The sequence below is a fragment of the Ovis aries genome, chromosome 3 (genome assembly GCF_016772045.2).
Source record: "Ovis aries strain OAR_USU_Benz2616 breed Rambouillet chromosome 3, ARS-UI_Ramb_v3.0, whole genome shotgun sequence".
Classification (NCBI taxonomy): domain Eukaryota; kingdom Metazoa; phylum Chordata; class Mammalia; order Artiodactyla; family Bovidae; genus Ovis; species Ovis aries.
Window position 1 is genome coordinate 221,930,488 of NC_056056.1, and position 22,430 is coordinate 221,952,917.

The window sequence follows — 22,430 nt, forward strand, 5'->3', positions numbered from 1 at the left end:
TTCTGGCAATTTCTGGTTTTCGAGGAATCTGCCTGCTTCGTGTAGATTGCCATATTCATCGCCATAAAGTTGTCCATAACATGCCCTTATTATTCTTTCAATGTCTATGGATTCTGTGGTAATGTCTTCTCTTTTACTCCTGATATTGGAAATTTGTATATTCCTCTTAAGAAATTAGCCCAACTAGAAGTCTCTTGATTTTATTACCTTTTTCAAGGAGCTAGCTTTTGCTTTCACTAAAGTTCCAATTATTTTCTTCGTTATTTCAATGATTTTCCCCCTTATCTTTACTATTTCCGTCCTTCAGCTTGCTTTGGGTTTAATTTGCTCTCCTTTTTCTAGTATCTTAAGGTGAAAGCTTGGGCTTCCCAGGTGGCATTAGTGGTAAAGAACTCACCTGGGTCCGGAAGATCCCCCGGAGGAGGGCATGGCAACCCACTCCAATATTCCTGCCTGGAGAATCCTATGGACAAAGGAGCCTGGGGGGCTACAGTCTATGGGGTTGCAAAGAGTCAGACATGACTGAGGTGACTTAGTACACATACATGCTAGGTTAAAGCTTAGATAATGTGTTTGAGCTCTTTCTACTTTTCCAATCTATGCGTTTAAAATTATGTTTCCTTTTAAATGCTGCTTTAACCTTATCCTGAGTTTCCCTAGTGGCTTAGACGGTAGACTCTGCTTGCAATGCAGGAGACTTGGGTTTGATCTCTGAGTTGAGAAGATCCCCTTGAGAAGGAACTGGCAACCCACTCCAGTGTTCTTGCCTGGGCTATCCTGTGGACAGAGGATCCTGGCAGGCTACAGTCTGTGGGGTTGCGGAAGAGTCTGATATAACCCAGTGACTAAACAACAACAGCGTGGGCGGATCTTAGCTCCCACCAGGGACCGAACCCCCACCCCATGCGTTGGAAGGCAACCCAACTGGAATGCCGGGGAAGTTCCTGGAATGTTTTTAGGGATTCCATTTCAGTTTTTCTGTTGGCATCTTATCTATAATTCTTCGCATTTTTAAAGTAGTTGCCGCCAGGAATCTATTACACAATGCCCTCGCAGGTCATTATCTTCTCTCTTCTATTATTGCTGTTACACTTCATTTATAACCTCACAAGAACATGTTCTAACTTTTATTGTAAACCAGTTTATAAAACAATTAAGAGGAAAAGAGCAAATAGGAGAAAATGGCTGTTTGCATTTACCCAGGTATCTACCCTTTCCAATTCTCTTCCATCTTGTCAGGATTTGCATTTCTGCATTTCCCTCAGCCCAAGGAAGCTTCCTTAGCATTTCCCATGGTGCAGTTCTGTTGGAGAGGAATTCTCTTACTTATATTTTACCTTAAAACCATGTCATAAAATACACATAACCTAAAATTGGCTATCTGAACCATGTTAAGTGTACATTTCAATATTAAGTGCTAGTGTGTAATAACCACCAGCAGCCATCTCCATAATTCTTTTCACCTTGAAGTTGAAAACTTTACATGCGTTAAAAAGAAAAATCCTCATTCTTTCCTCCTCCAGCCCCTGGCTGCCACATTCTGCTTTCTGCTCTAACTTTTGACTACTCTAAGCACCTCATATAAATGGGATTGTGCAGTACTTGTCTTTCTTGTGAATGGCTTACCTCACTTAGCCTAAAGCTCTTTAGCTCTAGAGCTAAATATATGACAGACACTGGGTTGACACAGACTATCTCACTGAATCCTCCAAACCACTAAATTAAGTAGGTGTTATTAATATTTCATTTTACAAATGAAAAAATAGGCTTTCAGAGGTGGTTACTTGTCCAAAGTTAGGTGCTAAGAGACGAAGACACAATTCCCATCATCCAAGATTGCCTAATGATCTAGAGCTCATGTTTTTTTACCAGAGATTAGCAAACCTTTCCTATGGAAAACCAAGCAGCCAAACAGTTAATTTCTTTTCTTTTTTTTTTTTTTTTGCCACATGGCATAGCATGTGGGTTCTTAGGGGATCCTGACCAGGGATTACACCCTGTGCCTCCTGCACTGGGTGCTCAGAGTCTTAATCATTGGACCACCAGGGAAATCCCCTAATTGTTTTAATATTTTAGACTTGGTAGGCTATACAGTCTCTGCCACAACTACTCAACCCTGTCACTACAGCATCAAAGAAGCCACAGGCAATATGTATAATGAACGAGTGTGACAATTTCCAATAAAATTTAGGAAAATAGATAGTAGGAAAGATTTGGCTTGCAGGCTGCAGTTTGCTGATCCCTGCTCTTAACAATTACACTATTCTGTTATTTTTTCCTTTGGTCTTCAAAGTTTTCAGTTTCACAAATATTTATAGCCTTGAATCTAGGCACAAGGCTTTGAACTTGATCCTGAACAGGAAAAGGAAGATAAAGTCCCTGCCTTGAGGAATCTCAGATTCAAAGGACAGTACATAAACACATGTGTAACACGAGGGGGATTCTCCAAAGTTAGTGCCAAAGAGAGGTATGGGCTGACTTGAGCATTCACTGAATATTATGTTTTGGAGGAGGAGCTGATATCTGGCATACGCTTTCTCTTTAAAAAAAAAAACAAACAAACATTTCTTTATTTTGCAGAGTCTTAGCTGCAGCACGTGAAATCTTCAGTTGTGGTACACAGGGCCTTTAGTTGCAGGATGTGAACACTTGGCTGCTGTGGGATGGCGTTTCCTGACCAAGGATCCAATCCACGTCCCCTGCAGGGGAAGGTAGATTCTCAACCACTGCACTACTAGGGAAGTCTCTTTCCTTCATTTCTTTTTCCTTTCTTTTTGTTTATTTTCATTTCTTGATTATTGAATCGTGACAGATCCAGTTCTTCTGCAGCAGGCTCAAGACACGAACATACCACAAATCTTCATCTAAAGTTTAATTCACGCACATCTACATGGTGGCATGTTCATCATAAGGCATCATTATAAAACATTTTTTAAATGCTAAAAAAATGCTATTTAGCCCAAGTGAAATAATAACAGTTCTGTCAGTTCATCCAAGGTTGAAATCCTCTAGCCAGTTCCAAGCAGTCAGTAACACTCCACGGTTTGACCGATTTCATATCCTTTTGTTTCTCATACTCACCTATACGTCTAGCCTGTCCTGTTAATGTCTATTTTTCCTTCCATGGCCTTTAATGATTTTTTTCTTCCTCTTCCATCTTTCCTCTTTCTTGTACTGTGTGGATTGTTCGCCCACTTCTGGAGGCGTGTTATTTTCTTTCTCCTTTTTGAAAATGTATTTTAAAATATTTCTGTTCATTAATTTAACTGATGTTTATTGAGCAATTACCACATCCAGTTCCAGTTCCAGTTCAGTCGCTCAGTCGTGTCCGACTCTTTGCGACCCCATGAATCGCGTAAGTAGTCCTTTTCTAGAGGCTGAAGAGATAAAAGTAAAAAAAAAAAAAAAAAAGACCAAAATCTCTGTCCTTGTGTAGCTTAAACATTTGGCAGCAAGCAAAATGGTAACAATAAATAAATAAACAAGTAAAGGATGTGATATAGGAAGTGTTAAGGGCCATGAAGAAAAATTCCAGAGGATCAGGAATTTGGGTGGTATGCTACAATTTTAAAGACTGACAAGGGAAACTCATTAAGAGACCTTTGGAGCAGATGAAGGAAATAAACCATGCAAGTATGTGCTAGATAAGCATTGAAAGTGTTTCAGGCAACAGGCACAGCATGTGCAAAATCCTGAGGCAGGAGCATACATCCCCAGGTGGAGGACAAGGAGGGCAGGGTAGTTGAAGCTCAGTGGAGGATGAAGAGACTAGCAGATGTGATCATAATCGGTGAGGGAGGCAGCCTATTCAGGGACACTTCCACTGGAAGAACTTTGACGCTTGCTCTGAGTGAGATGGAAATCCTTTGGATGGTTTTGAGCAAAACAAGATGTTGATTCATATTTTTAAAGGACTTATAATGTAGGGAGACAAGAGAAGAAGCACAGCGAGTAGCCACGTTCACACTGCAATATTCCAGGTAATGAATTTGAATGTCATGGGACATGTTTTCTATGAGAATCAGAGTAGTTACTTTTGCTTTACAATTGACGATGAAAAACTAAGGGGTAAGATCTTGATTGGTGACAATACATTTTACTATTTCCTGTTCCTCGGGGAAAAGTTGGGAGATCCTGCCCTGTTAGTTTAAGGATTGTTAAACATTTTGGATGGTCTTGAGCATCTCTAGCCGATATAATGCCTGGCACAAAGTAGGTACGTAGAAATATTTGTGGAATTCATGAACATATCGTCAGTTAAATGGATAGGGCTGAATTACAGTCTCAGCTGCCTTGCTTGTTCATGTTTCATTTCTCCTGCATATTCTGGTGGTGTTTATCAGGTCTTTAAATTTTATTTAGCAAAGAACATCAAAAACATGTTATAAACACACCCCTACACTTCAAGTCGAAATGTAGAGAGTATTACTTATATATTCTAATTGGCCTCACAGCAATTTGTCTAGTCCTTTATTATAGCAGTAATCAACTGTATTCAATTCTGTTTGCCTCTCTCTCTGAATAGTCTGTGAGTTCCTTCAGGGTTGGGATCATCTCTTATAGATCTTTACATAGTCGGCCCTCTGTCTCCACACATTGCAGCATCTGTGGATATGGAGGGCTGACTATGGGACTTGAAAATCCATGGTTTTTGGTGTCTGCAGGGTAAGGGGGTGTCCTGGACCCAATTCCATGCAGATACTGAGAGACCACAGTTTGTCCTGTACCTAGCATGGGGTCTGGCAACAATGTCTGTTCAAAGAACATAAACATGATATGATAAAGAAGTGAATCCCATGCAGTGAAAAGAGTGAGTTACCAGCACCCCTAGAGAAGCCTTGTCTGATTCCTGTAAAATATACTCACTTCCCTTTGCTGTTTTTCAGTCACTCAGTCGTGTCTGGCTTTTTGCAACCCCGTGGACTGTAGTATGCCAGGCTTCTCTGTCCTTCACTATCTCCCAGAGTTTGCTCAAACTCACATCCTTTGAGTTGATGATGTCATCCAACCATCTCATTTCACTTCCTTTAGAAAAACACAATTCTTAGCCTAACTCTGTAGAATTTAGCTTCTTGACTTCAAATTGTATATAAAGCCCTTAATGAACTGGAACAGAGTCCCTGGCCCAGTGGTAAAGAACTGGAACTGGCCCAGTGGTAAAGAATCCGCCTGCAGTGCAGGAGAAGCAGGTTCTATGCCTGGGTCGGGAAGGTCTCCCGGAGAAGGGACTGGCAGCCCACTCCAGTATTCTTGCCTTAACGCCATGGACAGAGAGGCCTGGTGGGCTACAGTCAATGGGGTCGCAAAGACTAAACTTAGGGGCTAAACCACCACCAATGAGCTGAAACAACAGTATTCTCACCCCAAGCGGGCCTGGTAAATGATCTGTTACTGTCCGTGTGTGTAAGCTGCTCAGTTATGTTGGACTCTGCGCTCCCACGGGCTGTAACCCACTTAGCTCCTCTGTCCATGGAATTCTCCAAGCAAGAATATGGGAGTGGGTAGCCATTCCCTTCTCCAGGGGATCTTCCCAACACAGGGATCGAACCCGGTCTCCTGCATTGCAGGCAGATTCTTCACCATCTGAACCACTGCCAGTAAGTGATCACTAAGATCACTAATAAAGAAAGCTGAGCGGGGAAGAATTGATGCTTTCAAACTGCGCTGTTGAAGACTCTTGAGAGTCCCTTGGACTGCAAGGAGATCCAACCAGTCCATCCTAAAGGAAATCAGTCCTGAATATTCAGTGGAAGGACTGATGCTGAAGTTGATGCTTCAATAGTTTGGCCACCTGATACAAAGAGCTGACTCATTGGAAAAGACCCTGATGCTGGAGGGATTGGGGGCAAGAGGAGAAGGGGACGACAGAGGATGAGACGGTTGGATGGCATCACTGGCTCTATGGACATGAGTTTGAGTAAACTCCGGGAGTTGGCGATGGACAGGGAAGACTGGCGTGGTGCAGTCCATGGGGTCGCAAAGAGTTGGACACGACCAGCGACTGAACTGACTGACTGAAGAACTGGGAACTGAGCTTCCAGGGACTGAGACCTGCAAGATGGACACAGACTGCTCCAGCTCCCAGGGGGTCGGTGTGAGCCCTGATCAACCCTCCCCACCGCTGGATCGAGGTCTTCAGCCTTCTCCTCCACGGGAGCCTCCGCAGGACTCCCCAGCCTTCCTCACATCCCCTCCTGCGGAGACCCCCGTCTGCCCGCATCTCCCCAAGGTGCCCTCGTCCCCCACACCCGCTCCCATGGAGACCCCCTCTGTCCCCACTGCCCCGCTCAGGGTGTCCTTATTCCGGGCCCAAGCCCGCCCCCCACCCCGCCGACTTCTCCTTGGGGACCCTCCGCCCTCCTGATGTCCCCACCCCCTCAAACACAACTTCCGCCCGCGCCCCCTCCCCACAGGGCGAACTTCCGGCCGGCGCCCCCTCCCCGCAGGCGGGACTTCCGCCCGCGCCCCCTCCCCTCGCCGCACCGCTGCGTCCTCCGGTTTGAGGCGAGCCTTGGGCGCTTGGTCTCGCGCTTTCCGGGCCGGGCCCGTGGGCTGCAGCGGCGCCGAGGCGGCGGCGGCGGCGTGCGGAGGCAGCAGCCCGCGCTCCACCCCCTCTCGCCGGCCCTCCTGCCCCTCCTCCTCTCGGTTCCTCGTCGTCGGCCGCTCGGCCCGAGCTGCGAGCGGCAAGATGGCGGCGCCCAGGCCGCCGCCCGGCAGGCTGTCGGGCGTCATGATGCCCGCGCCCATCCAGGATCTGGAGGCTCTCCGCGCGCTGACTGCGCTCTTCAAAGAGCAGCGGAATCGGTAACGGCGCGGGCGTCGGGGGCGGCCCGGCGGGGCTTGCGGGAGCGGGGCGGGGGCGCCCCCTCGTCCCGGGGCGGCGGTGAGGTCGCTGCTCCGCGCCTCACCAGCGGGCCCCGGGCTGGGGGCCGGGGGTGACACCTGCTCCCCACTCGTCAGTATGGGCGTGAGGCCGGGCGCAGGAACGGGGGCCTATCCAAGCGAGTCCTTCGCCGCTTCCTGCCTGTTGGGTTAGTTGAGCTGCGGTGATGGCGCCCGGATAACGTTCAAGATGGTCTCCTTGGCCTGGCTGGAGAGGTCTCCGGGCCTGGCAGGCCCCCAGAAGCCGCGGAACGTGCAGCTGGGGGAGACAGACGTTGCAGATGTGCAAGGTGGGAGGCGGCGTCACTCCGTTCGTCCTGTGAGCCCAGGCTCTGCATCCCCAGTGGTGGCCCCGCTTTGCGCAGTGGCCACTTCAGTCCCGACTCTGCCGCAGAAGGGCCAGATGTCCGTTGCGAAAGGTGACCAGGAGTCTGAAGATCTGGATTTGGCTCCTAGCCCTACAAGCGATGCGTTATGGTGCCATTTCTCCAAGCCTTAAGATTTCCTGCCTAAAAATGGTCGTACAGAGGAGTAAATGAAATAAAGCACGTGAAAATACAAAGTACCTGATGTCTCCAGTCAGTGCCTGTTTTGTTCTAGTCTTCTCTGGGCCGCAGTTTGTGTGTCTGTTTAATAGGACTAAGGTTGGACAGTAGTTTCCTGGTGAGGTTGTCAAGATTAAGCGAACTCATGCATATTAAGTCCTTGGCACATATCTGACACATAGTATTAAACCAAGTTAGCTGATACTATCCCTTAACACATTTATGGATGGTTCTCCGTAAGTGTTTTGTTGGGAAGCTCAGTTCTGCAATCGCAGAAGTATGTGTAAAGAGCAGAGGGAGTGTGGGAGAAGTCCAGATTGGTTTTAGAGGTTCACGTGGTCTGAGCACTTCTGCCTCAAATCACAATACTGTTGAGCAATTCAAAGAGTGTTAAGAGCCCTGGGCACTGCTCCTTTGGCTTTTGGGGAGATAAGCTAATTGATGTTGTACCTCAGAGAGATTTGTTGATTGCTTTAATGCTTAGGATATCTATACCATGATGGGCTCTCCTTTTAGTCAACCAATCATTAACCTTCATTGAGGACCTGCTCTGAAGCAGGTTCTTTGCTAGGGCCGAAGGTGCAGAGATGAACGTGATATCCCTTTTTTCAAGCAGGTTAGGGTAATTGCTGTGTAAACAAATTGTAAGAGGGTCTAGCCAAGAAGAGATGGTGGAGCTGGGGGAACTATGGAGCTGGTGGAGAGATTTGTGGTCAGGGAAAGGCCTTAGGTTACTATGGCTTCTAGGCTTACCGATGAGAGGGCTAATTAGAAAGAACAGTATGTGCAGAGGAACAGTGTGCTGATTTTGCATGGTCTCTGAGTTTAAATGAAATAACATAGATAAGATATCTGGTAGAGAGGACATAGTCAAATATCAAGTTCCTTTTTATAAGCTGAAGGATAAAATCCAAGGCCCTAAGCCAGTTTACAAGGCCTTTCCTGACTGCTTATTGTGAGAGGAGTTTATGGGGAACCATGCTAGGAGATCAAACCAGTCAATCCTAAAGGAAATGAATCCTGAATATTCATTGGAAGGACTGATGCTTAAGCTCCAGTACTTTGTAAAGTGAAGAGCTGACTCACTGGAAAAGACCCTGGTGCTGGGAAAGATTGAAGGCAGGAGGAGAAAGGGGCAGCAGGTGATGAGATAGATAGCATCATCGACTCACTGGATATGAATTTGAGCAAACTACAGAGAGAGGAACCTGGCGTGCTGCAGTCCATGGGGTCCTAAGGAGACGTAACTTAGCAACTGAACAAAAACAATGGAAGTTTGTTTCAAGGGCATGGCCTGGCAAATCGGTATATTAGACAAATCTCTGGCTGCCATTGAGAGAGATACATTGGGGTGAGGCTAGAGGCAGATGACTTGATGGAGAAGCCCAAGTGAAAGAGAAAACTGTCGGAATTTAGGGTATTGTGTATGGGGGATCGGTAGGATAGATACTGAAACATCTTTATCAGATTGAATGGACAAGACTCAGGGACCAGTTGGATTGCTGGGGAAGAATGAGAAGAGGTGAAGGTGCATCCCATGTTTGAGTTTTTCCTGGGGCAGGCAGGAACTCTGTCCTAGTTCAGGAAGAGTTGAAGGCCGGGAAAGGTGACCTGACGTGTAGGTCTTGGAATCAGGAGGCAGATAGTCTGTGGTGGTGCAGAGAGCCCCGATGAGGGTTTCTGAGCACAGGCTTCTGGTTCTCAGCGTCTTTGAACAAATCACTAGTTTCCCCTCAGAAGGGTCTCAGGGTTTCCAGAGGCCAGCTGCTCTGAGAAGATCCGTCCAATGCTGATGGACCCAGAGGGAGGATGGGTGGAGGTGTCAGAGGCTGGATGGGACATAAAGTGAAGCAGAATGAGGCCTCACAGTAGCAAACTGAAAAATGCAAGACACAGCAGAATCACACTGAGGAAAGGAAGAAGGAATTTGACCTCTCCTCTTGAGCGTGGGCTGCACCGAGTGACTTGCTTTTAAATACTAGATGTGGGGGAAGTGACAGGGTGTGACTTCTGAGCACAGAAGGCCCTGAAGCTCCCTCGCTGCCTTCTCTCTTGGATTGCTTGCTCCAAGAAAGCCATCTGCCATGTTACAAGGACACCCAGGGGTCCACCTAGACAGGTCTGTGCGGTGAGGAACTGAGCCCTCCTGCCAGCAGCCATGTGAGGAGCATCCTGGAAGCAGATCCTCAGTCCCAGTCAAGCCCACAGCTGTTTGTACAAGTTGATAAGGGAATCTGACCTGTGTGAGACCATGAATGGAATGGCTTTAAAACTGCTCAGTTTGGGGCTCATTTGTTATGTAGCAGTGTGCTTAGTGGTTCAGTTATGTCCCACTGTTTGTGACTCCATGGACTGTAGCCCTGCCAGGCTCCTCTGTTCATGGGGATTCTCCAGGCAGGAATGCTGGAGTGGGTTGCCATTTTCTTCTCCAGGGGATCTTCCCAAACCAGAGATTGAACCCAGGTCTCCTTCCTTGCAGGTGGGTTTTTTGCTGTCTGAGCCGCCAGGAAGCTCCCCTGTATTCAAGTGTAGAGCCAAGTGATACTTTTTACTTCCACTGTCCATGCAGCTGCTCACATGTGGCTATTTAAATTAATCAGCAATAAGTTAAATTAATCGTTCCATTCCTGACTTGTCCCAGCCACATTTTCAGTACTAGCAGCCACACGTGACTAATGGCAGCTTCTCGGACCATGCAGATACAGATTATTCCCATCACAGAAAGTTCTGTTGAGTAAGCTACTGTGTTTTTTTCTATAGGATTCTTGAGTATTCATGAACTAGTGTAATGTTTGGGTCCTGCTTTCCACAAATCTTCTCATGCTTAAACTGATAGGATTGCTCTTCCATCTGACAGGCTTGTTGAGTAAAGTGAGTGTATCACATTCCCTGGGTCCCTAGCATCTAGCATACAGTCTGATAATTGTAGGTTCTTAACAAAGTCTTGTGGAATTACTGCTATTTGTGTAAGTCATTATTTATGCGGCTTCTCAGGTGGCTCAGTGGTAAAGATAAGCCTGCCAGTGCAGGAGACGCAAGAGATTTGGATTCCATCCCTGGCTGGGAAAGATCCCCTGGAGAAGGCAGTGGCACCCCACTCCAGTACTCTTGCCTGGAAGATCCCATGGACGGAGCAGCCTGGTGGGCTGCAGTCCACAGGGTCGCCGAGAGTCGGACTTGACTGGGCACACACCGCACAGTTACTCATGGCACATGTGTAGTCTTTTGGTTCCATGGCACATGTGTAGTCTTCTGGTTCCATACTCGAATGGGTAAACTTTTTAAATCTTCTCTCAGTATGGGTTCTTTCTTCTTGTTAATGTGTTTAGTCCAAAGTATTTTCCCAATATCTTCCTTCCAGGCTTTGTGTATACTCTGTAATAGGGCAGGTGCTTCCCTCCCCTCCATGCTTTGGAGCCCCTTTATCTTATAAACCATATTTTCTTTTTTATTTTTTAAAGAAAGCACTTACTAGATGCTACGTACTATGTAATTATTAGTAGAGGTTTCTCATTTATGCTCTGTCTTCTTCCAGAATGAAGGCCCATGAAGACAGAAATAGTTGGCTTCTTTTGTAATTACCCTCTTTGGATAATGCTTCTTGAATTTGATATCTTTGAACAGTTTAGGAAATTGTCAGCCAGTATTTCTTCAGCTGTTGCTTCTCTCATTCTTTCCTTTCCTTCAAGGAATTTAATTACGCATATATTAAACCTTTCACTGTATTTTGTATATCTCAGAGCCTCTTTCCTGTATTTCCGATTCTCTCTGAGCTTTGGTTTGAAAATTCCCTCCTGTCTGCTCATCCTCTCTCCTGGTTTGTGCTGGGTCCGCTGTGCTGCCTGTTGTATTCTTAGTTTCGGGTAGTTTTGAGTTTTGTAGAATTTCTGTTGGATTTTTTAAATGAATTACTCTGTTGAAATTCATAGCCATTTACTTTCTTAAGCATAGTAATTACACTTATTTCAGATAACATGCCTGATAAGTATCTGTTGTCAGTTTCTGTCTTGTGTGCAGTCATCTGGTCTTCTCTTGACTGAATGCTGAATGTCGTATAAGGAACGTTAAGACTGTTTCCAAACTATGTGCAAGTTCCAAGCCAAAGTCAGTCTAAAAACTCTAACCCTAATCCTGAATTCAAAAAAAACAATTTTTGAATTTCATTCAAAAAATGATGGTAGGACAACTTGATATCTAAATGAAATAAAATGAACTTTGACCCATACCTTTTACCATTCACAAAAATAATTCCACATGGATTGTAGACCTAAACATAAAATTTAAAACTATAAACTGTTTAGAAGATGGGAGAGTATCTTTAATCTTGTGTGTAGGCAAATATTTCGTATCCAGGACACAGATAACATTGACCTTTCAAGAAAAATTGATTATCAAATTAGACTATCAAAATTAAAAAAACTTCTGCCTATCAAAAGAAAATGGAAAAGGCAAGTCATAGACTGAAAACATTTACAACACATATACCTAACAAAGAATTTCCCTTAAAATGTATAAAGTGCTCCTGAAACTCAGTAACAAAAGACAATCTGGTAAAAAATTGGCTGGAAAAAAATCTGGTTTAGAAGGGAAGATATATAAATGGCCAGCACACATGGTAAAGTACTCAACATCATTAATCATTGAGAAAATGTAAATTAAAAGCTCCACTGTGCTCTTTAGGATGGCTGTTACTAAAAAAAAGGAAAAAAAATGTTGGTAAGGATGTAGAAAATTTGGAACCCTTGTACATTGCTGGTGAGAATGTGAAATGGTTCAGCTATTGTGTTAAGAAAAAGTTTTTTTATGGTACCTCAAAAAGCTAAACATAGAATATGATCAAGCAGTTCCACTCCTAGGTATGTATGTACCTTGGAGGATTAAAAGCAAAAACTTAAACAGATACTTGTATGCCAGTTTTCACTGAGGCATTATTCATAACAGACCAAAGGGGGAAACAACTCAAGTGTCCATCAACAGGTGAACGGCTAAAATGGCATGCGTGCATGCAGTGGAGCACTGTTTAGCCCTGAGAAGGAATGAAGTACTGGTGCATGCTAGAATGGGAGTGAACCGTGAAACCATGCTAAGGGGAAGAAGCCAGACATAGAATGACCGACATTGTATGATTCCACTTCTATGAAGAACTAAGAATAGGCAAATTCACAGACAGAAAGGAGATTAGAGGTTACCTGGGTTGAGGGGGAGGGAAGAGTTATTGTTTAATAGTTACCAAATTTGTTTGGGGTACTAAATTTTTGGAATTAGTGCTGAGGTTTGTACAACATTATAAATATAATTAAAGCCACTGAATTCTATACTGAAAAATGGTCAGAATGTAAAATTGTATATTATTGGTTGGTGCAAAATTAATTTGGTTTGGCATTGTCGAACTTTGCCGTTTGATATTGGAGTACATTCTTAAATTTTCATGCACATTTCTCACTTTATTTGTTTTGCTAATGACATTACTTGCTGTTTATTTTATATTTATTTTAGACTGGAAATGTTAGACAAAAGGCAAGTTCAAGTTTTTTTTTTTTTTTTTTTTTTAAATTCGAGTTCAAAATGCGTTGTAAAGCAGTGAAGACAACTGGCAATATCAACAACACATTTGGCCCAGTAACTGCTACCAAAGGTACAGTGCAGTGGTGGTTGGTTCAAGAAGTTTTGCAAAGGAGATGAGAGCCTTGAAGATGAGGAATGTAGTAGCAGGCCATTGGAAGGCGACAAAGGCCAATTGAGAGCAGTCATTGAAGCTGATCCTCTTATAACTACTCAAGAGGTTGCCAAAGAACTCAGCGTGGACCATTCTGTGGTCATCGGGCATTTGAAGCAAATTGGAAAAGTGAAAAAACTCACTAAGTGGGTGCCTCAGGAGCTGACTGAAAATAAAAAAACTGTCCTTTCGAAGTGTCTTCTTTTACTCTATGCAGAGGCAACAAACCATCTCTCAGTCAGGTTGTGATGTGCGGTGACATGTGGATTGTATATGACAGCTGGTGACAACCAGCTCAGTGGTTGAACCAAGAAGCTCCAGAGCCCTTCCCAGAGCCAAACTTGCACCAGAAAAGGTCATGGTCACTGGTGGTCCGCTGCCCATCTGACGCACTACAGCTTTCTGAATCCCAGTGAATCCATCACACCTGAGAAATATGCTCAGTAAGCCGATGAGATGCACTGAAAACCCAACGCCTGCCTTGGCACTGGTCAGCAGCGGGGGCCTGGTTCTCCCCATGACGCTGCCTGACTGCATGTCGCACAGCCAGTGCTTCAGAAGCGGAATGACTTGGGCTGTGAAGTTTGGCCTCATCCTCCACATTCCCCTGACCTTTCGTTGATTGACTACCGCTTCTCCAAGCGTCTTGACAACTTTCTGCAAGGAAAGGAGGCAGAAAATGCTTTCCAAGAGTTTGTCGAATCCTGAAGTACAGATTTTTATGCCACAAGAATAAACAAACTTATTTCTCATTGGTAAAAACGTGTTGATTGTAATGGTTCCTATTTTGATTAATAAACATGTTTGAGCCTACTTATAATGACTTAGAATTCACAGCCCGAAACTGCTGTTACTTTTGTTCCAACCTGATATATACATGCTGCTGTCGCCAAGTTGCTTCAGCCGTGTCCGACTCTTTGTGACTCTATGGACTGTAGCCCGCCAGGCTCCTCTGTCCATGGGATTCCCCAGGCAGGCGTGCTGGAGTGGGTTGCCATGCCCTCCTCCAGGGGATCTCCCCTATCCAGGAGTCAAGCCCGCATCTCTTAGGTCTCCTGCTTTGGCAGGCAGGTCCTTTACCACAAGCGCCCCGTGGGAAGCCCCTAATACTTAGATACTTTACCACAATTAAGTTAACGTAATATACCACAGTTGATAAAATGTTGTAGTTAAGTGAGTGAATTGTATGCTTTGTTTAATTATGTCTCAGTAAAGCTGTTATAAACTAGTAAAATCATAATGAGATACCTTTGCAGACTCATTAGATTTGCTGGGATTGAAATGACTGACAGCTTTTGGTGAGGCTGTGGGGCAGTTGGGGGTCTCGTCCATTGCTGGTGGGAGCGTGGATGGTGCAACCGCTTTGGGAAACGCTTTGGCAGTTTTTTATAAAGTTAAACACTCCTGCCCATAACCCTAGGTTTTTATCTTAGAATATATGTCCACATGACTTGTGAAAGAGTGCTTGTAGCAGCTTTATTGATAGTAGCCAAGCACTAGAACCTGCTGCAGTGGCCGTCAGTGGGCGGATGACTAAACTGCCTGCTAACTGGACCACCAGTTCACACAGCAGTGCAGGCGGGGCTCATAAGGCACCGACTGAACGAGGCCAGACGGACAGAGCGTGCTTCACGGCTCTGAAGTTCTGCGAAGCTGGCCTTCTCTGTGTTGCTGACTGGTAATGAAGGCATGAACAGTGGTTGTCACAGGAGGCTGGGGGCTGACTGGGAAGGAGCATGAGGGAATTTTCTGAAGTGAGGGAAACCTGCTGTACTCAGATGGGGGTATTGGTTGCCTGGATTAGACATACTCGTGAAACAGTAGCCATCTGTATAATTCACTGTCCATTGTATCTCAGTTTTCTGAGTGTAAAATTATTCTCCCTGCCACGCCCAGAAGAACTTACTTGAGCTGAATCTCAGCCAGCCAGACGGAAAGGCTTGTGGAAATATCACTGGTCTCTTGCTTCCTAGTTGAGAATTATCACTGGTAAAACAATGTTTCTGAATTGTCACATTTCTTCCAAAAACAGAAGGAACTGGGCATCTGATGTTCTTAGTACACTCGGAGTGAGTCGGGATTTGATCCACGTGTTCCTCCATGCCAGACAGTGCTCTCTGTTTCCAGAGCCTGAGATGAGCTGAGGTGACTGATACTCATGAAGTGCTTGGAACCAAATCTAGGAAAAAAGGAAAGAAATCATGGAAGGGTGCGGGCAGTAACGTGGCTCTGGAGAGTTCAGCTCCTTGTCCACTGAAGAGTGCAGTGGAAGGGCACTTTTGGAGTCTCGCTTTGCAGTGATGTCATGCTGCTGGTGTGGGGCTGAGATCTTCCTCAGGGTGGGGAGGCAGAAGTGGTTTATCATGGCTCCTCAGGATCTCTGGGTAGCACTGGTGGTTGTGCAGAGTGATGGAAATGGTTTTGTAAACAATTTGAGTTTGAGAGCGTCTTCCCCACCCCCTTGAAATGTATTGGTATGAAATACTGATACCTTCTGGGACTCAGTAGGTTTCAGGGGGAAGAGGCTTTTGTAAGGCATAGAGAAGCGAAAGGCAAAGGAGAAAAGGAAAGATTTACCCATTTGAATGCAGAGTTCCCAAGAATAGCAAGGAGAGATAAGAAAGCCTTCCTCAGTGATCAATGCAAAGAAATAGAGGAAAACAATAGAATGGGAAAGACTAAAGATCTCTTCAAGAAAATTAGAGATACCAAGGGAACATTTACTGCAAAAATGGGTGCAATAAAGGACGGAAATGGTATGGACCTTACAAAACCAGAAGATATTAAGAAGAGGTGGCCAGAATACACAGAAGAACCGTAGCAAAAAAATCTTCACGACCCAGATCATCACAATGGTGTGATCACTCTCACCTAGAGCCAGACATCCTGGAATGTGAAGTCAAGTGGGCTTTAGGAAGCATCACTACGAACAAAGCTAGTGGAGGTGATGGAATTCCAGTTGAGCTATTTCAGATCCTAAGATGATGATGCTGTGAAAGTGCTGCACTCAATATGTCAGCAAATTTGGAAAACTCAGCAGTGGCTACAGGACTGGAAAAGGTCAGGTTTCATTCCAATCCCAAAGAAAGGCAACACCAAAGAATGCTCAAACTACCGCACGATTGGACTCATCTCACATGCTAAAGTAATGTTCAAAATTCTCCAAACCAGGCTCCAACAGTACATGAACTGTGAACTTCCAGATGTTCAAGCTGGATTTAGGAAAGGCAGAGGAACCAGAAATTGCCAGCATCCATTGGGTCATCAGAAAAGCAAGAGAGTTCCAGAAAAACATCTGCTTTATTGACTATGCCAGAGCCTTTGACTGGATGGATCACAGCAAACTTTGGAAAATTCTTGAAGAGATGGGAATATCAGACCACCTTACTTGCCTCTTGAGAAATCTGTATGCGGGTCAAGAAGCAACAGTTAGAGCTGGATATGGAACAACAGACTGGTTACAAATAGGAAAAGGAGTACGTCAAGGCTGTACATTGTCACCCTGCTTATTTAACTTGTATGCAGAGTACGTCATGAGAAACGCTGGGCTGGATGAAACACAAGCTGGAATTAAAGATTGCCAGGAGAAATATCAGTAACCTCAGTTATGCAGATGACACCACCCTTATGGCAGAAAGCGAAGAGGAACTGAAGAGCCTCTTGATGAAAGTGAAAAGAGGAGAGTGAACTAGTTGACTTAAAGCTCAACATTCAGAAAGCTAAGATCATGGCATCTGGTCCCATCACTTTGTGGCAAATAGATGGGTAAACAGTGGAAACAGTGACAGACTTTTATTTTTTGGGGCTCCAAAATCACTGCAGATGGTGACTGCAACCATGAAATTAAAAGACACTTGCTCCTTGGAAGAAAACTTATGACCAACCTAGATAGCATATTAAAAAGCAGAGACATTACTGTGCCAACAGAGGTCCATCTATTCAAAGTTATGGTTTTTCCAGTGGTCGTGTATGAATGTGAGAGTTGGACCATAGAGAAAGCTGAGCACCGAAGAATTGATGCTTTTGAACTGTGGTGTGGGAGAAGACTCTTGAGAGTCCCTTGGACAGCAAGGAGATCCAACCAGTCCATTCTGAAGGAAATCAGTCCTGAATATTTATTGGAAGGACTGATGCTGAAACTAGAACTCCAATACTTCGGCCACCTGATGCAAAGAGCTGACTCATTTGAGAAGACCCTGATTCTGGGAAAGATTGAAGGTAAGAGGAGAAAGGGACAACAGAGGATGAGATGGTTGGATTGCATCACCAACTCAATGGACATGAGTTTGAGTAAACTCCGGGAGTTGGTAATGGACAGGGAGGCCTGGCGTGCTGCGGTTTGTGGGATCGCAAGGAGTCAGACATGACTGAGCAACTGAACTGAACTGAGATGAGTGCCATTGTGCGATAGTTTGAACATTCTTTGGCGTTGCCTTTCTTTGGGATTGGAATGAAAACTGATCTTTTCCAGTCCTGTGGCCACTGCTGAGTTTTCCAAATTTGCTGGCATATTGAGTGCTGCACTTTCACAGCATCATTTAGGATTTGAAATAGCTCAGTTGGAATTCCATCACCTCTACTACTAGCTTTGTTCATAGTGATGCTTCCTAAGGCCCACTTGACTTTGCATTCCAGGATGTCTGGCTCTAGGTGAGTGATCACACCATCGTGGTTATCTGGGTCGTGAAGATCTTTTTTGTACAGTTTTGTGTATTCTTGCCACCTCTTAATATCTTCTGGTTCTGTTAGGTCCATACCATTTCTGTTCTTTATTGTACCCATCTTTGTAGTAAATGTTCCCTTGGTATGTCAAATTTTCTTGAGGAGATCTCTAGTCTTTCCCATTCTGTTGTTTTCCTCTATTTCTTTGCATTGATCACTGAGGAAGGCTTTCTTATCTCTCCTTGCTATTTTTGGGAACTCTGCGTTCAAATGGGTATATCTTTCCTTTTCTCCCTTGCCTTTAGCTTCTCTTCATTTCAGAGCTATTTGTAAGGCCTCCTCAGACAACCATTTTGCCTTTTTGCATTTCTTTTTCTTGGGGATGGCCTTGATCATTGCCTCCTGTACAGTGTCATGAACCTCCATCTATAGTTCTTCAGGCACTCTGTCAGGTCTGATCCCGTGAATCTGTTTCTCACTTCCACTGTATAATCATAAGGGATTTGATTTAGGTGATACCTGAATGGTCTAGTGGTTTTCCCTACTTTCTTCAATTTAAGTCTGAATTTGGCAATAAGGAGTTCATGGGCAGGAGTCCCAGTCAGCTCCTGGTCTTGTTTTTGCTGACTATATAGAGCTCCATCTTGCCTGCAAAGAATATAATCATTCTGATTTCTGTATTGACCATCTGGTGATGTCCATGTGTAGAGTGTTCTCTTGTGTTGTTGGAAGAGGGTGTTTGCTTTGACCAGTGCGTTCTCTTGGCAGAACTCTGTGAGCCTCTGCCCTGCTGACGCAGAGGGTGTGACTGCCGGCAGTGGATGTGGTGGGCAGGGGCTCTTTGTCTCGCTTTCCAGTCTCATTCTTCCCTCCCGGCTGTGTGTTACCTGGTGTGTTACGTGCTGTATATGCTTGAGTTGGCATCTTTAATTTTTGCCCTGTTTTTACCAGTTTTCATACGTAGAGAGCTAGATCATTAACTTCAACTGTTGCGGAGTGTACGGTCATAAGATTACATCATCATTTATCTGCCTTTTCTTACTGTTGGGCATTTGGATTTGTCTTTAATGTTTGGTAACTCCAACAGCACTGTAGAGACCATCTTTATAAACGCCTCCTTGTATGCCTGAGCCTTTGGGCTTTTTCTCCAAAGCAGAATTTGAGGTAGGAACTTGGGTGAAGTAATTTAGCGATAGGCAAGCCCCAGCGATCAGAAGTGTGGGAGAGGGGAAGCTCGGTGTGGAAGGAGAGAGAGCTGACGTAAGGATGCCGTATTCAGTGGCGGCTGTTGGAGGCAGCTGGGGCTCAACCTGACTGGGGTTCCCTGGGGGATGCACCTCTGAATTGCCTGAGCATGGGGGTAATGAGAATTGCCCTTGGGGTCATTAACTAGATGGGCCAATGGTGTGTGATGAGGGATGCCATGAGCATCTGCTACAGTCCGCTCTTCTCCTGAGACCTCCCCTTGCCTGACACTGTCCACTCAGTCACGGACTCTTGGAGGCCATCGCTGTTTGGAATCTTAGGAGACCTCACAGGCGTGTCGGAGCAGTAAGTCCTGTCCCCCTGGCGCAGCCTATCCTGAGGCTGTTAGTGGACAGGTATCTGCTGGCCCCAGCTTCCCGTCTGGACTCCCTTGGCTCTCCAGCACTGTCGCCAGGCTCTGATGCCGCTGGGGCTGAGCCCTCGGTGGCCCTGCTCCCGTCACTGTGCGGTTGCTGCCCCTGCCTACTTATTGTTACCCCTAGACACACAAGTGCCAGGAGACAGCCCGTCGAACCCTGAGTTCCAGACCCACTCCTCCCTGCCCCCGCGTGTCATCACAACCCTGGCTCTGCACGCTAATCAGGTGGGTTACTCCTCCTGTGTCGCCAGCTGGAGAATCTCAACGTGCTTGTTCTGTGGTCTAGTCTGAGGCACCCTGACCCCTTTCTGTGCTCCCTGCTGGAGTTCTGTGTCCTGGACTCAGGCTTGGCCCAGCACAGTCTAGAGCTGCAAGGTTGGGAAGCACATACTCTGAAGGGTTGTTACAGAGAGCACTGAGGAAAGGCCTGTTTTCCCTAGGGTTAGACTTTGTCTGTGAACTTTCAGTTTGCTGGCTCACCTTGAGAGATTTATTGCGTTTTCTGCCTTTCTGGGCTCACTGCTCTCTGTATAATCAAGTTGCCCTTTCTTCTGCCTCCAGCCTAAGGTCAGGCCTTCCTTCTATCGGTTGTTTGTATCCTAGTGATACTGGGGGCTCGTGTAACTGGTCACCATGCTGGCCAGCATCGTGGACCAGGTTCCATCTATGAAGTTCCATGGCTCCCTCCTGACATTGGAGTGCACAGCTTTGCATGTGACCCATACATAGGGCTGCACTGCCTGTGTGCATGGTAAGTCACGTCTGACTCTTTGTGACCCCGCGGACTGCAACCCACCAGGCTCCTCTGTCCATGGGATTCTCCAGGCAAGCGTATGGTAGAGGATTGCCATTTCCTTCATCCAGGAGATCTTCCTGATCCAGGGATTGAACCCGTCTCCTTCACCTTCTGTACTGGCAGGCGGATTCTTTACCACTGAGCCACCTGGGAAGCCCAAGGCTGCACTGAGTCCAGCTCTTTCCTGCTCTCTTCAGATGCGGGTCACCCTGTCCTGACACTGACTTTCCCATAGTGGCTCTGATCGCCAAAAGCTGGAGGGGCGCTTTTCGTCTCCATTGTGCCACAGTTGAACTGCAGATGACTTCAGACCTTCTGCATTACGACCTGGGTGCTTCTGCCTTATTCCCCTTACCTCTTGCAAAGAACTGCAGTAGAGTATTATGATCACTTAATCACCTACCTGTCCACTAGAATGAGCCCAAACCTGAGGGCAGGCGTCTTATTTACCTCTGTGTCCTCGGGGCCTCCTTTAATACCTAGCACAGAATGAGCCCTTGGTTGTGTTTTTATTACTTCCTTAAATTATTTCCTGGAGTCAGCATAGAGGAAGGACTCCGGTAAGAGAGGTATGAAACATTGTCACATATGACAGAGGATCGTGATTTCAAGAGGTCAGAAATGTTTTGGTGTCCCTCATTGCTTGCATCAGGACGTAGACTAACACTCGTAGGGAAAGGGTCTGTTGAGCGCTTGAGAGGCCGGCATGATGTAGAACTCGGAATAAGCCAATCATCTGTGTGTACGCAGGCTCACGTAGGTTTTCGCCAAACACAACTGAGCCTCTGGCCCGCAAGTCTTTGGCTGCACCAAAGACAACAGCCAAACAAAACAAAAAATGCACAACACAAAACAGGCCCCCTTCAGACCCCCATGAGTTGTCAGCTTAGTGAAGGGGCCACATGCTGTCTTGACTCAGGCGTGACTCAGATCAGCTGTGCTGAGAGAGGACGCAATTATGCAGCACTATAAACAGAACTGTGTAGAGTGCGGTGACGGTTCCTTTATTTTTACCTGTGCCCTGAGCTGGACTGCCACACGGAACCGCTCGGTAAGGTGTTCTGACTCAGCTTCAAAATACAGATGTGGTCAGTGTGAGCCACCCCGCACATCCAATTATCTTAAATGGACAAGGTAGACAGGAAGAAGCTTGAGCCAGCAAATCAAAATAAATAAGGTTAGAATGGTGACCCACTATGCCCTCAGAGGAGAGCTTCTCAGCTCTTTTCATCCTCCCAGTCTTTTGTAGTGGTCCCTGGACCAGAGGGTGTGGTCACTGGACTGTGGGCAAGGATACTCATTCAAAGGCAGAGGAACCCTGGGGCCCACTGCAGGCTGAGTTAACCTCTGACGGCCACAAGCCCAGAGAAGTTGCGTTAGAGCCAAGCGTGTAGCGGAGCGTGGCTGAGCGCAGACCTTAGCAGGGGCTGTTGCTGTGCGCTGGTAACCCGCACCCCCTTACCGGGAACCGGTCACTATTGGTTCGTGACGTGGTGGGCCCGCCCCTAGCAACCAGTTGTCAGTAAGCGACAGTTGGTGATCCTGGTTCCCTCTCAGCCATTGGTCGGTGCTGCAGTGAGCCCCTCCTACAAGCAACCAACTGTCAGTGAGCACTGTTAGTGGTCCTGGTTCCACTGGGGCCCCCTGGAGTGCCTTCTCTTAGCCAGGATCAGGACTTCGGAGGATGAAACTTGTGTTTTGGGACCTTGCCTTTCTTGTCAGAACAGGGAATAGCGTTCGTTTGGTAGATTTACAGGAACATCGCTACTGACTGTGACCTGACACTAAGAAGCTTGCAACAACTGCCTGTGCCCCTCCCTTACCTTTCCTAGAAAAGGGCTTTGCTGAAAACCTGGGGTTGTTAAGGCGTGAGCCACCCGTCTCTTGCATTGCCCTCAGTAAACCTCTCTCTGCTCCACACTCTTAGAGTTTTGGTATTGCCTGGCCTCTCTGTACATTGGGAACACACACTCTGTAAGTGAGGAATCCACTTAGGATGGCCATGGAGGAGTGTGTGTGTGTAGTGCTTAGCCAGGTGCTGGGCATGGCATGAGCACAGTTCACAGTGGCTGCCATCCTCACCGAGAGTATTATAATGCTACCGAAAGGTTACACGGTTATACCGTGATATGATAGGGAACACAGTAACACGGAGACATCACCTCTCCCCAGGCTGACTGGTTTCGGTGCCATTCAAAGGAAAAT

The 22,430-nt window shown here is 46.1% G+C and overlaps 1 protein-coding gene and 1 long non-coding RNA gene across 4 annotated transcripts in view; one reads left to right on the plus strand and one right to left on the minus strand.

Annotated features, from left to right (window-relative positions):
* Window positions 1-1,112: 1,112 nt before the first annotated feature.
* Window positions 1,113-6,617, minus strand: LOC132659510 (uncharacterized). 2 transcript variants are annotated; one of them, XR_009600050.1, is made up of 3 exons: window positions 6,484-6,617; window positions 4,867-5,025; window positions 1,113-3,377 (listed from the first exon to the last, which is right to left on the minus strand). It is a non-coding gene; the product is annotated as an uncharacterized LOC132659510 (long non-coding RNA). The 2 variants fall into 2 exon arrangements; XR_009600049.1 differs by lacking the exon at window positions 6,484-6,617 and having other exon boundaries at window positions 4,867-6,269.
* A 61-nt stretch (window positions 6,618-6,678) lies between these two features.
* Window positions 6,679-22,430, plus strand: part of ATXN10 (ataxin 10) — a 144,972-nt gene continuing 129,220 nt past the window's right edge. For both annotated transcript variants that reach the window (XM_060413626.1, XM_027968210.2), the window contains exon 1: window positions 6,679-6,804. In XM_060413626.1, coding sequence (XP_060269609.1) covers window positions 6,689-6,804 — 116 coding nt within the window. In that variant the 5' untranslated portion in view covers window positions 6,679-6,688. The remainder of the gene's footprint in view (window positions 6,805-22,430) is intronic.